The sequence below is a fragment of the Mirounga leonina genome, unplaced genomic scaffold (genome assembly GCF_011800145.1).
Source record: "Mirounga leonina isolate KUSES-001 unplaced genomic scaffold, KU_Mleo_1.0 Mir_507, whole genome shotgun sequence".
Lineage (NCBI taxonomy): Eukaryota > Metazoa > Chordata > Mammalia > Carnivora > Phocidae > Mirounga > Mirounga leonina.
Window position 1 is genome coordinate 2,095,346 of NW_023270789.1, and position 13,448 is coordinate 2,108,793.

General features: G+C 41.3%; 1 protein-coding gene across 2 annotated transcripts in view; it reads right to left on the reverse strand.

The window, feature by feature from the left end:
• WDR3 (WD repeat domain 3) overlaps nt 1–13,448 on the reverse strand; it is a 32,808-nt gene that overhangs the window by 9,476 nt on the left and 9,884 nt on the right. For both annotated transcript variants that reach the window (XM_034990191.1, XM_034990190.1), the window contains exons 5-17: nt 13,197–13,275; nt 11,975–12,070; nt 10,969–11,082; nt 10,671–10,772; nt 10,121–10,218; nt 9,125–9,232; nt 8,370–8,600; nt 6,001–6,094; nt 3,916–4,017; nt 2,440–2,525; nt 2,129–2,264; nt 1,350–1,406; nt 222–322 (exon numbers count right to left, since the gene is read on the reverse strand). In XM_034990191.1, the coding sequence (XP_034846082.1) occupies nt 222–322; nt 1,350–1,406; nt 2,129–2,264; nt 2,440–2,525; nt 3,916–4,017; nt 6,001–6,094; nt 8,370–8,600; nt 9,125–9,232; nt 10,121–10,218; nt 10,671–10,772; nt 10,969–11,082; nt 11,975–12,070; nt 13,197–13,275 (1,404 nt within the window). The remainder of the gene's footprint in view (nt 1–221; nt 323–1,349; nt 1,407–2,128; nt 2,265–2,439; nt 2,526–3,915; nt 4,018–6,000; nt 6,095–8,369; nt 8,601–9,124; nt 9,233–10,120; nt 10,219–10,670; nt 10,773–10,968; nt 11,083–11,974; nt 12,071–13,196; nt 13,276–13,448) is intronic.

Below are 13,448 nucleotides of genomic sequence, written 5' to 3' on the forward strand. Positions count from 1 at the left end.
AAAGATTTATTTATTTATTTATTTGAGAGAGCGAGAATGAGAGAGAGTGAATGAGAGGGGGGAGGGTCAGAGGGAGAAGCAGGCTCCCCGCCGAGCAGGGAGCCCGATGCGGGACTCGATCCCGGGACTCCAGGATCATGACCCGAGCTGAAGGCAGTTGCTTAACCAACTGAGCCACCCAGGCGCCCTCAAAGGGACATCTTTGAAAAGACTGCACCTACCTGTCATCGTGTGCAAAGAGAGACTTGTGGCAGTCCCCAAAGTCCAAACCCCAGATTTTCACATTCCTGTCGGCAGAGCCTGTTGCTATGAGTGCTCCATCCTACGAGGAAGAGAAGGGAACCATTACTTTACCTGATTATCAGAAAGTCTACCGTTAGATAAAGCAAGACTAACCCATTTCTTCCAGAAGCATTAAAATCAATACAAATATCATCTCTATCAAGAGCACCTCTTTCTTTGCTTTAACCTAAGATTTCCTTAGAAAGCTTGCTGAGTGAAAGCAAGAACTCTGTGGCTCCGAAGTTTTCGTACTGCTACAGGGCGGCACTGTGCCTTGATGTCTGTTACCTTTTACTCCCTTAAACAGGAAGAAAAATCGCTCATCCCTGTCATAGGATTTGGGGGAAGGGGGAAGGAGGAGGAAAGAAAAGTCTGGAAAAGAACCTACTAGAATGTCTGCGACCCAGCCTTTTATCCCATGTTCTCTCTTTTATCTTTCCTATGTCAATGCCTCATTCAAATAGTTGTCAGCATAACAAGACCACCGGAAATATCTTGTGCCGCCCACTTACTGTTAATGTACTGATCACAGATGGCCAGAGTATGCAGTCCTTTCACACAGATTCCCACTCTTATCCATAACTAGGCATTGCGAAAATATCATTTTGGTCAAGGAGCTAACAGTATAGATATAGTGCAAAATACTGTAAATGTCCAAATGTGAAGCCAAGTTCCATCTTCTTCACCGGCATTATCTTTTAGAACAAAGGTGGATGCCTTCTTTAAAGTCTTTTCTATTTTAGGGTGGTCTACCAATCACAGTATTTTAGATAAGAAAATACTATCTAGGGAATCCACAACAGGGTGTTAGCTGTAAGGATTAACTCAGATATTTTGAACATATTCTGACAGCACTAAAGTAATTTATATATAACAAAAATATATATATATATATACACACATATACACACACACACACATATATGAGGTACGATTACAATATACATTATTTTATGGCTTTTTGGGGAGAAAGATATACAACAGGATGAAAAAATACTCTAAAATGAAGATAGCAAGCCAAGAACGAAGAAAGTGCTTGTTACTAAGACACTTTAAATTTTACTTACATAAGAAATGTCCATGCATATAACAGGCAGTTTGTGTCCATAGAGTGAAAGAAAAAACTAAATATTAAAAAAAAAAAAAAGAATGTAAACAATTCACGTCTGTCTATAAGATATAGGCATTGTTTGTTACATGTGGATCTAAAGTAGAACTTTAGGATACAATCCTAAATACTGTTCTGGATTGCTTCCTATTTCTCTTTTCAAAGAAGACAAACCACTGAAGGCAGCTCATACCCATGTCCAGCACACGGAGCCCTCATGCACTTTGCCCTGAACACTGCACTGTGGCGGAGCCACTCCCCCAGAAGCCTACCACCTCAGTCAGAACAGGCCACAGGCACGTCCTCTGCATCTCTTAGCTGCAAAGACTCTGGGCACTCGCTTCCCAACAATGCTCCCAGGCCTGCTGCAGTCCTCCCGACTCTGGGCCTAGGGCCCAGTAATCTGTAATTTTTAAAAGCAACCCAAATGATCCTGATGTCCAGCCAAGTGTGGAATCCCTGCCCAGGAGATGCAGCAATTCTCTGCAATTACTGGCAGCAACAGGATGTGCTGTCTACAGATTTTCTGAGCTTATGAAATACAACTCGCTTTAAGCAAAATTTATGAACCGAAGGGTTCTGTAAAAATCCTAGCTTTCCTAGTACACCTACAGTGTTTTGATTCACACATACATCTTTAGAAACACACGACTGTTGGGCACAGTCAAGGCCACTTTCCAGGCTCAACCCACAGTCAGTGAGAAAGACAGAAACTATTTCCAGGCATAATCACTGTACCTTTAAAGTGTCAACATAGAAGATTTTCACAGTACAGTCCAGCAAAGACACAGCCAACAGTTTTTGGTTGGGAGAATAACTGACACACAGGACGTCTTCATCTAGTTGCAAGGTTCGGGTTTGCTTCACAGAAAGTCTAGCATGACGGAAAGCGTGAAATAAATAAATAAGTAAATAAGGGCTCTACACAGGCAGGCAAAAATTCCAAAAACTCCCTGGAGTGCAACAGAAATACACATGTCAAAGGCCCATTCTGTGGTTCCCCATTCTCCCTCCAAAAAAAGGACACAAATTAAAAAATGTCTACTCACCTCTTCTGGGTACTATTTTCATCTTTTACCAACTCAAAATCCCAGAACTTGACAGATTTATCTGCACCACCTGTCACAAAGCCACGCTGAAAAGCCAATGACATTGCAATTAAGAAATATTTTATTACAGAAACTTTGGTAAGACGATACATATCAAAATTGTATAAAAGACCATTTTTACTTAACAGCATGGGAAAAGAATTAAGAAAAATGTGGTTCCTTCTTAACCCCTCCCACTGCTCTTTTGGGGCTGCTGCCACAGACCTTATTTAAAAATTTCTAGCAGGGGCTAATGTAGACAGATGGTAACTAGTGTAAATTTCTAGTTATACTTTCATTCAGCATCAGGAAATCTTTGAACATTGTAGGGTTTCTTGCTCCACGTGAGAAAGCACCAGTCAAAGAATTTGCTATTAAGTAATAAAATGGTTTGACAAATATACACAGACTGGATCATCAAAACATGTTTATTCAAAGTATTTACCTCAGTAGGGTATAAACTTATTCCTCCAATGTCCCTGCTTAAAATATGTTTGAAACTGTTTTCCAGTATCAAGAAAATTAGTCCCATCACATTGTAGTATTAAAGTATATAGAGCATGGGTCAGAAAATTAGATCCCAAGTGTTTATTCTGCCATTTGAGATTAGTAACATAGAAAAGAACCTACCGATGACCTTTAGTGTTGCTGTAATGACAAAGACTATCTATAGTTTAGTTTATAAAACCATTATGCAAATAATAAATGACATGATGGATGTAAAAATACTTTGCAGAAAGAATCCTCTACAAATCCAAGATGTTACTACTATTTAAATTTTAAAGTTGTTTTGATCTGACCCCAAATGGCATAACCCACTCTAAATTCCAGATTCAATTTTTTCCAAAAATGGTATCTACTTTCAATGGATGAAGGTTTGCCACTATTGAGAAGATTCAAATGAACAGGCCACAATCTCTTATTATTGTCCAAAAAATACCTCAAAATGTTCTGAGCAACAGCACCATGACTAGAGTTAAGTATACAGTTCTCCAAGGTGACCCCTCTGAAGGGAAGCATCCCGTTACTGACTTGAAAGGGCTGGTATATTTGCTATCAACACTAAACTTATATAGTCATAGACGTATAGACTAAAAGAGGAACAGAAAAGTCTACTCCATCCTCTGCATTTTGTTGCCCAAGGAAATATTCCCTCTTAGGAAGTAGCACAAACCATTGGTGAAAACTCACAAGGGTAAGCAATCGGATGTCATGCAGCTGATGATCAAGAGCAGCTGAATGAGAATTCATTTGATAATGACAGCTATTCATATTATCAGGCACATGATATGCCATCATATAGGAAATCTAAAGATTAGACAAGAAGCGGGCTTTCTTTAAAGAAACACCAAAGAAATCTTTGTTAGGCAGCAGTAAAATCTAATGTAAGAAACGGGGAAGTACTCAAGTCCAGATCATAACATCTGGTTTCATTACCTGATCTGGAGAGAGAGACAAGGACCATAAAGCTCCATCATGTGCGTCTATTGTCTCCAGCAGATTTCCTGAGGCCAAGTCATAAAGCTGCAGCTTTCCTGTCTGAGGAAGACACAAAATGAGCACAGCTCCAACGAGCACACCCACAACCTCCAAGATTCATGCCTATGCAGTTTAGGAAAGATTTCATAGCCGAGCAGCGACCATGTGGCTGACAGTTTAGCAAATGGATCCCACATTCCCCGCTCTGTGCCTCCTATCTGAATAAACACCACTAATGTGCTGGGTTAACTCTGGCAGGGCTGTTCGGCGGCATGACGATGGAACCGGGCAACCTGGCAGTCCTGGCCTCTTGTCACATTCACTGGTTCTCCAACTTCAGCAAATCAGGAGACACACAACAGCAAATAGACCTAAAAAACTTTTAAGCTTTATCAAGTTTCAATGGTAATTGGCTTAACTAACTCTTCCCCATCTAGTTTTGGTTTCCTCCTCTAGAATACACTGACAATGAGAAATAGGTATCTACCTACGATGCTAGGGAGGGCAATGGACAAAAACACAAAAAAAACGCAAAAGCTTAGAAGACAATGAGCCACACTTCCTGCTTAGAACTTGGCTAATGAAAAATAAAAAAGAATAAAAAATTTAAAAACTAAAAAAAAATTAAATAAATTAAAAAATAAAATAAATAAAAATAACATGATCACATACACACAGCAGCAAAGCCTGCTCTATGATGGGCTTCTGCACATGGGGTGGCAAGAGTGTAAGGAAGACCTGAGTTCCAGGGCTGCCTCTTTCATACTCTGTGGCTGTTGCTGAATTCACCTCCAAGAGCCTGTTTTCTCATCTGTAAAATGGGATTTACAGCACCAGCATCTCAAAGTGGTTGTGGGCATTAAATGAGATCATGTACATTAACTGCCTCGCACAGAGACTGGGCTGGGGTCTGCGGATTGCACTTTAGCCATAAAGGTAGACTTAAGATATTCACAAAATGCTCTCCTAACAAAAACAATAGAGGGAACATTTGTTGAAAGAATGAATGAAAAACGAGAGAAACTTTTAATTGGAATTTAATGTTCATTCCCTGACAGTGACCCTAAAATCTCTCTGGCTTATTTTACACTTTTAACTGGGCAAAAAAAGACCCATTGTGATACACAGGTTTTCTAATAAAACAATCGTGCACATACAGCACGAGTTTAGGGGGGCGACAATGACAAATCCTTGCAAAGCACTTTTCAAAGTATTCCAAAGACCTCATTCCATTTTATTCTCACTGCTACTCCTACTACCAGTACTTCTGCTCCCAGCTCTTATTTACTTGTTATTCGCTGTGAGCCAGTTTCTGTGCTAAGTGCTTTCCGTAGGGTGAGGTAGGTTGTTTACCTCATTTTACATGAGAAAACCAAGGCATACAGGGGCAAGTAACTTGCCCAAAGTTCTCACACTCAGTGAGTGGAAAATCTAGAATTCAAGGCTAGGCCTATGTAGGGCAAAAGCCACTGTCAAAAAGCACTTCTTTTCATCCTATTATATAGATAAAGAAACATACTATAAGAAGTTTCGGGACTTGCAGCAATTTATCCACTCTAAAATGGGGAGAATCTGGATCCAAATCCAAGTCTGCTTATTCCCGCACATTTATCTCCCAATCTGATTGGCAACTGGGAATGAGGACTAGTCAGTCAGTCTTTACTGAATGCTTCTACCTGCCAAGCCAGACAATAGATACTTTGTATATTTCATCATTAGTCTTCTCAAAACACAATTACATATGTGTTTGTGAAGAGATGCACAAAAGGCCGACCACCAAAACATGAATGGACAGTTATCTCAAGGTCATGATTGTAATTTCCTTCCTCACAATTTGACATAAGGTTTGATTGTTTAAAAACACAAATAAAGAAAACAAAACTTAAAAGAAAACCCCTCAAAAAAGGGCAACGAACTACCAACCTTCTCAAATTAACCAGCTCTCATTCATTTCCAATATGCAAAAATAGGAATCAGAGTTCTCAAACTTTAAGAATACTGAGTAGAAAAACCTCCAAAATCCAAGAAAAAGCCTCAGTTTACCTTTGTTCCTATGACCACCTGCCTATCACCAGGTACAAAGAACGAGCACAGTGCATATTCGCAGGTCATCGTGCGGATACACTGTAATGTGGCCCTGTGAGAAAGAACGAATAAAGAACCACATGTTAAGAGAACCTGCTTCCCCGTCTTAGAGGTCAGCATGTCTGTTCAATACACACCTAGCCACCAGAGCTCGGCTCAGACCCAATTATAGTCAAGAGAGAAAAATTTAAATGGCACTTTTTTTTTTCTTTTGGTAGGGCCTCCTAATCCTAAGGAACAGAGATTATATAAAAGCAGGGCAAAAAAAAAAAGCATCTGCTGGGCTCCATGTGCCACCATAAAGTAATCGAGCCCACAGGATGACAAGTCGAATTAGCCTATTATTAAATATCTCTACGAGTTCATTTTATTGGACGATAAACATTCATCCCTTCAACAGATATATATCAAATGCCCACTTCATTCAACACTTACTGAATGCCAGATGCAATTCTAGGTGCTAGAGGTATAACAGTGAGTTAAACAGAAACGACCCTCACATTCTTTAGGAACGAGACAAACACATAGTGGTCTATCAGGTGACAGCAGGTGCTGTGGAGAAACAACACTGGGGGAAGGGGAGGAGGAGGGTCAGGGTGGTAGAAGGTTCCAGGCACAAAAAACAGGCACGCAATCACCACAGCAGGGACATGCTCTTGCTGTGTTTAAGGATGAGAAAAGGCCAGTGGGCTCTAGCACAGCAGAAGGGGAGGGGGGTCAGAGGTGAGGTCTGTGAGCACTTTGGCTTCCAGGCAATGAGGTGGATCTACTGGGACTGACACTTCCATCATGAAGATGACGCTGGTGGCCGTGTGGAGAACAGACTACAAGGGGGCACGCAGAGGGGGGGGCACACAGCGGGGAGACCCCCCAGGAAGCTATCTCGACAACAACAACGGTGAGAAGCGATGGCGGACGGGAGCTGGGGGTGGCAGCACAGGTGGGGACACGTGCTGGATACTGGCTAAGTTCTGAAGCTGAAGCTGACAGGATCTGCTAGTGACCTGGACCTGGGATATGAGAGAGTGACCACAGCATCGAGGGGAGAACAACTGGAAGGAAGTAATTACTTTCAAAGACGGGGAAGAGCAACAGGTGGGAGATCGTGGGAGAAAGAAGATCACAAGCTTGGTTGGGGCCGTATGAAAAATGGAGATGCCCAATTAGACAGCCGGGTGGTGATACAAACAAAAGACTTGGATGTAAGGGTCTGGTGTTCAGGGAGCAGCTGAGGCTAGAGAGAGAAATCTACGCGTCGTCAGCATAGAGAAAGCTGCAGAAAGTGAGTGTAGACAGAGAAAAGGTCCAAAGACTCTGCCCTGAAGTATTCCAACACTTAGAGGTCCGAAAGGTAAGAAGGACCCAGCACAGACAGAGGGAACGGCCAGCAGAGGAAGAGGAAGTAATGAGAGTCAAAGTGCTTCAAAGAGGACAAAGTTACCAATTCCAGGAGAGAGTGTCACATGAAGCTTACGGGTCACTGGATTCAGAAACATGAAGATCCCTGATGAGGCGACAAGAGCTGCTATGGTGAAAAGGTGGGGAAAGGCCTGATGGGGGACAGATGAAGACAGAACAGAGAAAAGAATCAGAGGATGGGACGTAACCAGAGAGACTGAGGAGGAGACAGGGCTATTACTTCTTTTCAGATGGGAGGTATTAGAGCATACCTGCATGTTGACGGGAATGATCCAACAGAGCAGAAATGTTAAAGATGCAGGAGGAGGACAACCGCTAGCAGGGGAGCAGAGAAAGAGCCACAGGTACAAGCTGTGGTCAACGTTGATTAGGAACACCAACACAGTGACAGGAGGGAAAGTGGACTACGTGGGTATACACGTATATACATGCTGAGTTGGCAGATGTGCCGGGAGCACATGAATGTTTTCTAGATGATTCCATTTTTCAGTGAATTAGGAAGCAAGGTCGCCAGCTTGAAGGTGCTAGAGGTTTTGGGGGCTTGAGGAGAGAAGAGGCGTGGAATAGTCATCTAGGAAAGGAATGGAAAATTATAGGAAAAATACTGGACAGCACTAAGAGCCTACTAGAATTCAAGGAGTAGGCAGCCTGTTTGTGTGTTTTTCTCTACCCAAGTACGGTGACAAACCTCAGACATGGAATAAGCTTGCGTTTATTTTTTGCACCAAATTTTAAAAAGCAACCTTTCCAACTCTAAACTCCACAGGCCCACAGTCAAGATACATTTTTGATGGAACTGTATGTAGGGCCTTAAGAGACTAACAATTAACCATCAAGAGTACTAGAACCTCATTCGCAGGAAAGAAAACATGACTGGATAAAAGTATGGAGAGCACCATTTCACAAACCTGTTCCATATTTTCACAGAATCTGCCGCGGCTGAAAGGACAGCAATGTTGTCGGAGCTGAAAGAAAGGGTCCGCACGTCACTGCGATGACCCCCGATGGTGATTCTGCTCGTCCTGACAGGCTGAGGAGCAGGCGCAGACAGGTGCAGCGAATATGACTCCACCAAGTTATTCTGCAGCAGGAAGACTGCCTTCAACTCTCCTTGAGGTGAATGAATCAAGTCAAAGGATCTGTGTGAGAAAATAATTCATAAATGTTCTAGCCACCATCTTCACTCACAAGGTTAACTGTTTCTAGTAGAAAGGCTTCACAGCGTCCTCCATCTATGTGATGTTTGAGCAAGTATAAAGAATTTTACAAAAAGTGCTCTGCGTCTTGGGATGGTAGTTGAGTATGGGTTTTTAAGTCAAAAAAACCTGGGCTCAGATACTGGATCTGACATGTATCTTGCTTTTATGTAAATAATTTTTATACGCGACCTTAAATCCTTTTGGAGCATGGGGTACACGTTTTTCTTTTTAATTGGCAGCAGGAAAGAAGATTAAACAAATAGAAACAGTTACTCTAATAAAACAAATATGAGATGATGAATAAGCAGGCCTATGGTGAGGGCAGGTATCCCATGATCACTGTCTCCAAATATGTAATTCCTCTAGACTGCTAACAATGAGCATGAAAAAACCAATACAACTTTGTAGCTTACTATTTCTACAATATTGCTCTCAGGTAATTCAGATACTACACTTTTACTCACTTGATTTTGGCAGAAGTTTTGATATTAGTCACCCGTTGGATTTCATCTTGCAGTGTCATTTTGACATTGACTTCAAGGTCTTCCTCCTCCCCTTTAGAAGAATTTAATCTGGGGCGGGGAGGGGGAGAGAACAGTGACTTTTCTAGAAGAAGCTTTGCTATTACGTTAGTCAAATTATGGCTCTAAGACCAACAACCTGTGTAATCCTGGGAGAGTCACTTAACAAAGGAGTACCATGAGAATTAGATAATGCAGTGTTATGGACAAATGCTTTGTGAACTACAGTGTCATAAAATTTTATTCCATTTAATCAGTACCCTCAATAAGTGGATTCTGAAGGCAACAGCCCATAAAATTTCCTGGGGCAAGTAAGTCTTTGTAATTCAAATTATTCCAATGAAGTGTACCTGGTTAACTTTTCTAACTTCAGGACTTTTTAGAAGATCCATTAAGCTGCACTTACAAGTCCAACTATGTCAAATAAACCAGAGGTCTCACAAGGTTTGCCAAGGTGACTTTTTCTTTGAGCCTTGATAAATTTCAACCACTGAGGAACCGATTTCTTTGGTTATTATAATAACCTATTCCAAGGTGATGTTGCCCCCAAATGCCAGTTCTATAATCCTTCTCCTCACAGGCCCCAAGGTTAGCATTATGCAACCCAGCTTCCTTGTGTATGAGTTGCTGTCAGTGAAGATACCTGCTGACCTGAGAACTAAATCATTTTTTAGCTATTTTTAAAAATCTGTATGGCCTTTCTAGTTCTATGTGGCTCTGAGTTCACGACTCAGGAACATGCTAGTTACGAAGCTGTACTAAAGAGTAGAAATGTAAAACATGGACTCCCGGCACTCCAAACAACTTCTCTACCTTTTAACAGTAATTGCTAACACAGTAATCGCTTCCTTAAAGAAGCCATAGTTTTTCTATCAGTACTACGTGGCTTACCCAAGATACTTTAATAGTAAATATTAAAAAAAAATAAAAGCAACACACTTTGCTTTCTTTCTAGCTTTCTTCATCTTCTTATCCATTTTCTTCTGAATTTCTCCTTTGGAAAGGATGCAGAACACTTCTAGCACAGAATCGGTTCCCTAAAAGGTGAAACTTGACGTGAGTCCAGGAAAGGCAATTTGTAACATAGCTTTTTCTCGGTAAGACCTAAACAATAATGTTCCTTTTTCTTCCCTTACTGGTCGTATTACCTCGGACAACTTCCTCCCTCCAGGACTGCCGTCTAATGTGTAAAGTGGGAATACCACCTCCTACTCACAGCATTGCTCAGAAGACTAAATAAAAAGCTGGCTAATGCTTCTAAACTGCTCAGAAAAGCACGCATTTAATGCTTGCTAACTAATAAGAACAATAATAGTAACTATTACTGTGTTATGCTAATAGAAGCTAGGGATTATAGGTCTACACAGCAGCACATAATGAATTGTTAACAAGACTGGGGGAAAATTAATCTCTACACTGCATATAAAACAAGCACGAGTCTCTGAAAGGAACAGCCCCGTCCCTGCTTTCTCCGACAACTGGTACTCACGTGGCAAGCTAGAATCCTCCCTGTCCTGTCGACCGCAAGGTTCACAACTCTGTCCCTTCCCTCCCGCATGATGGAACCAGCTTTTCTGCATGTAAGGATGCGCTATGGAAGAAGCAAGGGAGAAGACCAAAGTAAAATGCAAGTTCTGTCAAACCTCTGAAAAGGTACGATTCTAAAGAGATGCAGGGGACAAAGATATTCCCAAAAATGACGATAACTGTGAGTTTTTAAATTAAAAAGTCTCCAATTCTCGCTTTCCCCATGACACAACACAAATGAAGATAAGAAAAAGAATTACATCCTCAGGAGTTTCATCTGTCTCTGGGTTGCCATCCTCAGGCTCATGTGTGTCCTGTATTCGAGGGGAAGACCCTTTGCTTTTCTTGGGCTCTGGTTCTTCTAAGTCTTCCACCTGTTTTATAAAAATGGGAAAATAGAAGCTGAAATAATATGTCCCAGGAAGTGTCTCTTAACCCTAATGACTTAGAAACCTATTCTTATGTCCATGAATAAGTGGTCTCTTTGATCAAACCTCTTCAGTGGTAGGACACTTAACCAGAGTATGTTAAAAACAGACTATGGCAAATACGAACAAAACAGTATTCACTATACTATCTCCGGTAACTTTCCAAAAAATACAGACTATGGTTTAGCAACCTAGTAATTTAAACTGAGGTGAAAAAATGATGACTGATTCTTCATTAACTTTGAAATTTTCTTATGTGAAAGGCTACCATATTCTGGAGGAAAGATGCCAGTCTGGCACACAGAACTACAAAGGCAATCCAGACATGAAGAAAGGATAAAGCCTAGCCTACTACAGTAGAACCCACCAGAACAGCTACTGAACACAACGCTACACACCTAACTCCAGCTAAACCTGCAGTCCATAAACTTCCTTCCACACAAAATCTTTTGAGGATCTGAGAGAGTTACAGATCTCAGAACATATGTTTATACACACACAAATTTTACACAGAATTTTGTCTGAGGGGAAAGGGTCACAGATAGCCTGAAGTCCATCCATGCACACCCAAAGGTCCAGGAACTCTGGGCTAAGAACCCCACAAACTAAAACATTAGCATCACCAGGTGTAAGCCTAAAACTATCCTTCCTCGAGCTCAAATAAATGAGGACAACTGAGCTAACAATGAAGAAAAAAATTCTGACTAAAAGTTTTAAAATTCCTTCCAGTATTATGGAAGTACTCAATAATTATAGCTAATTCAAAATTCAATGAACCTGTGACACTGCTGAAACACGGCACTGCCCGTGATCAAAAAAAAAAACCAAAAACAATTACCTCCTGTAGATAGGCTATGTCCCAAGCCCTCAGCTCACTGTCGGAAGCCCCAGTGATGAGCCTCTTGTCTTCTGACACCAGCACCAACCCCCACACCTACAGAGTATAAAAAGATTCAAATAGTATGATTTTTAAGAGACTCCAGGATATATGACGTGACATTCCAAAAATCTAAGTAGACTGTGTGTAGTGAAATCTGTTTGACATTTGCAAAGCCTCATTTTAAGGTAACCCTTTCAAAATACAGTAAGAGAAATCTCGGAGTGCCTGGGTGGCTCAGTCGGTTAAACGTCTGCCTTCAGCTCAGGTCATGGTCCCAGGGGCCTGGGATCGAGCCCCACGTTGGGCTCCCTGCTCAGCAGGGAGCCTGCTTCTCCTCTCCCTTTGCCTGCCGCTCCCCCTGCTTGTGTGCTCTTTATCAAATAAATAAATAAAATCTTAAAAATAAAGAGAGAGAGAAAAATCTCACTTTTGGAAAGAAAACATGGCCTGTGGTAGAACTGTTGATTATGGAGTAAACTACAAGTTTCTCTGTAATTTCCTACCCTTAAATTTAGATAATGGCTGTTCAGCACAATTCCTAACTAGAAGCCACTCAAAGGATGATTTTAAGTCCGGTACTTCTTTGCTTTCAGCCATGCCCTGCAAATAAAAGGTACCCCATTGATGTCTATTGTATAATTTTCAGCCTCAAATATCTAAGAACAATGAAAAGAACAGTATTGTTGTGAATCAACAGTCCAAGAATAATTTGCTTTTCCTCGTCATTAATTGATGTTTTTGAGAGCCTGGTATGAACAAAGCATGGAGGAGGATGCAAAGATATAAAATACTCCCTGATCTCTATTGAAAACGTCTACATTCGGGTAACTATTATAATGACTACGATTTGCTGTTTACAGGTCACAGGGCCAAGCACTGTACATACAGCGTCAAAAGACCTCCCTATCATCAAAAAGGTGGACACATTATTTAAAAACAATGAAACTCATGTTCGTGGATTAGAAACTTCTCCAAGGCCAATTTCTACTAAATGCCAGGGTAGCTGTTGTCTGCTCTGACAGCTAGTGCTCGCTCCCTCCACCACTCCAACCTCTGTCTCTCAAGACAGCACATGATGGTTACTGTGGGCAGTAAAAGCAAAGGGCCATGAGAGGCCCAGGGAAGAAAACCATCTTTTTGCCTTGCCATTCTTTCCCTGGGCCCGTGATCCTACATGTACCTCGGTTCGGTGGCCAACCATCGTTTTAAAGCAGTGCTGGGTATCAAGGTCCCACCATTTCACCATGGTATCTTTCCCACTAAAAAAAGAAACAGGAGAAAAATCTTATTAGAAAAAAATCAGTAAATGGTAGGTCAAGGACTCATGTGTTGCCTTCAAAAAAATATACGTAGCAACAATGTCTAATGCTACCTCTCTACCTCACCTTTTCTTAAAAAGTAAAGAATCCTAACTTTCCATTATTAGGTAGAA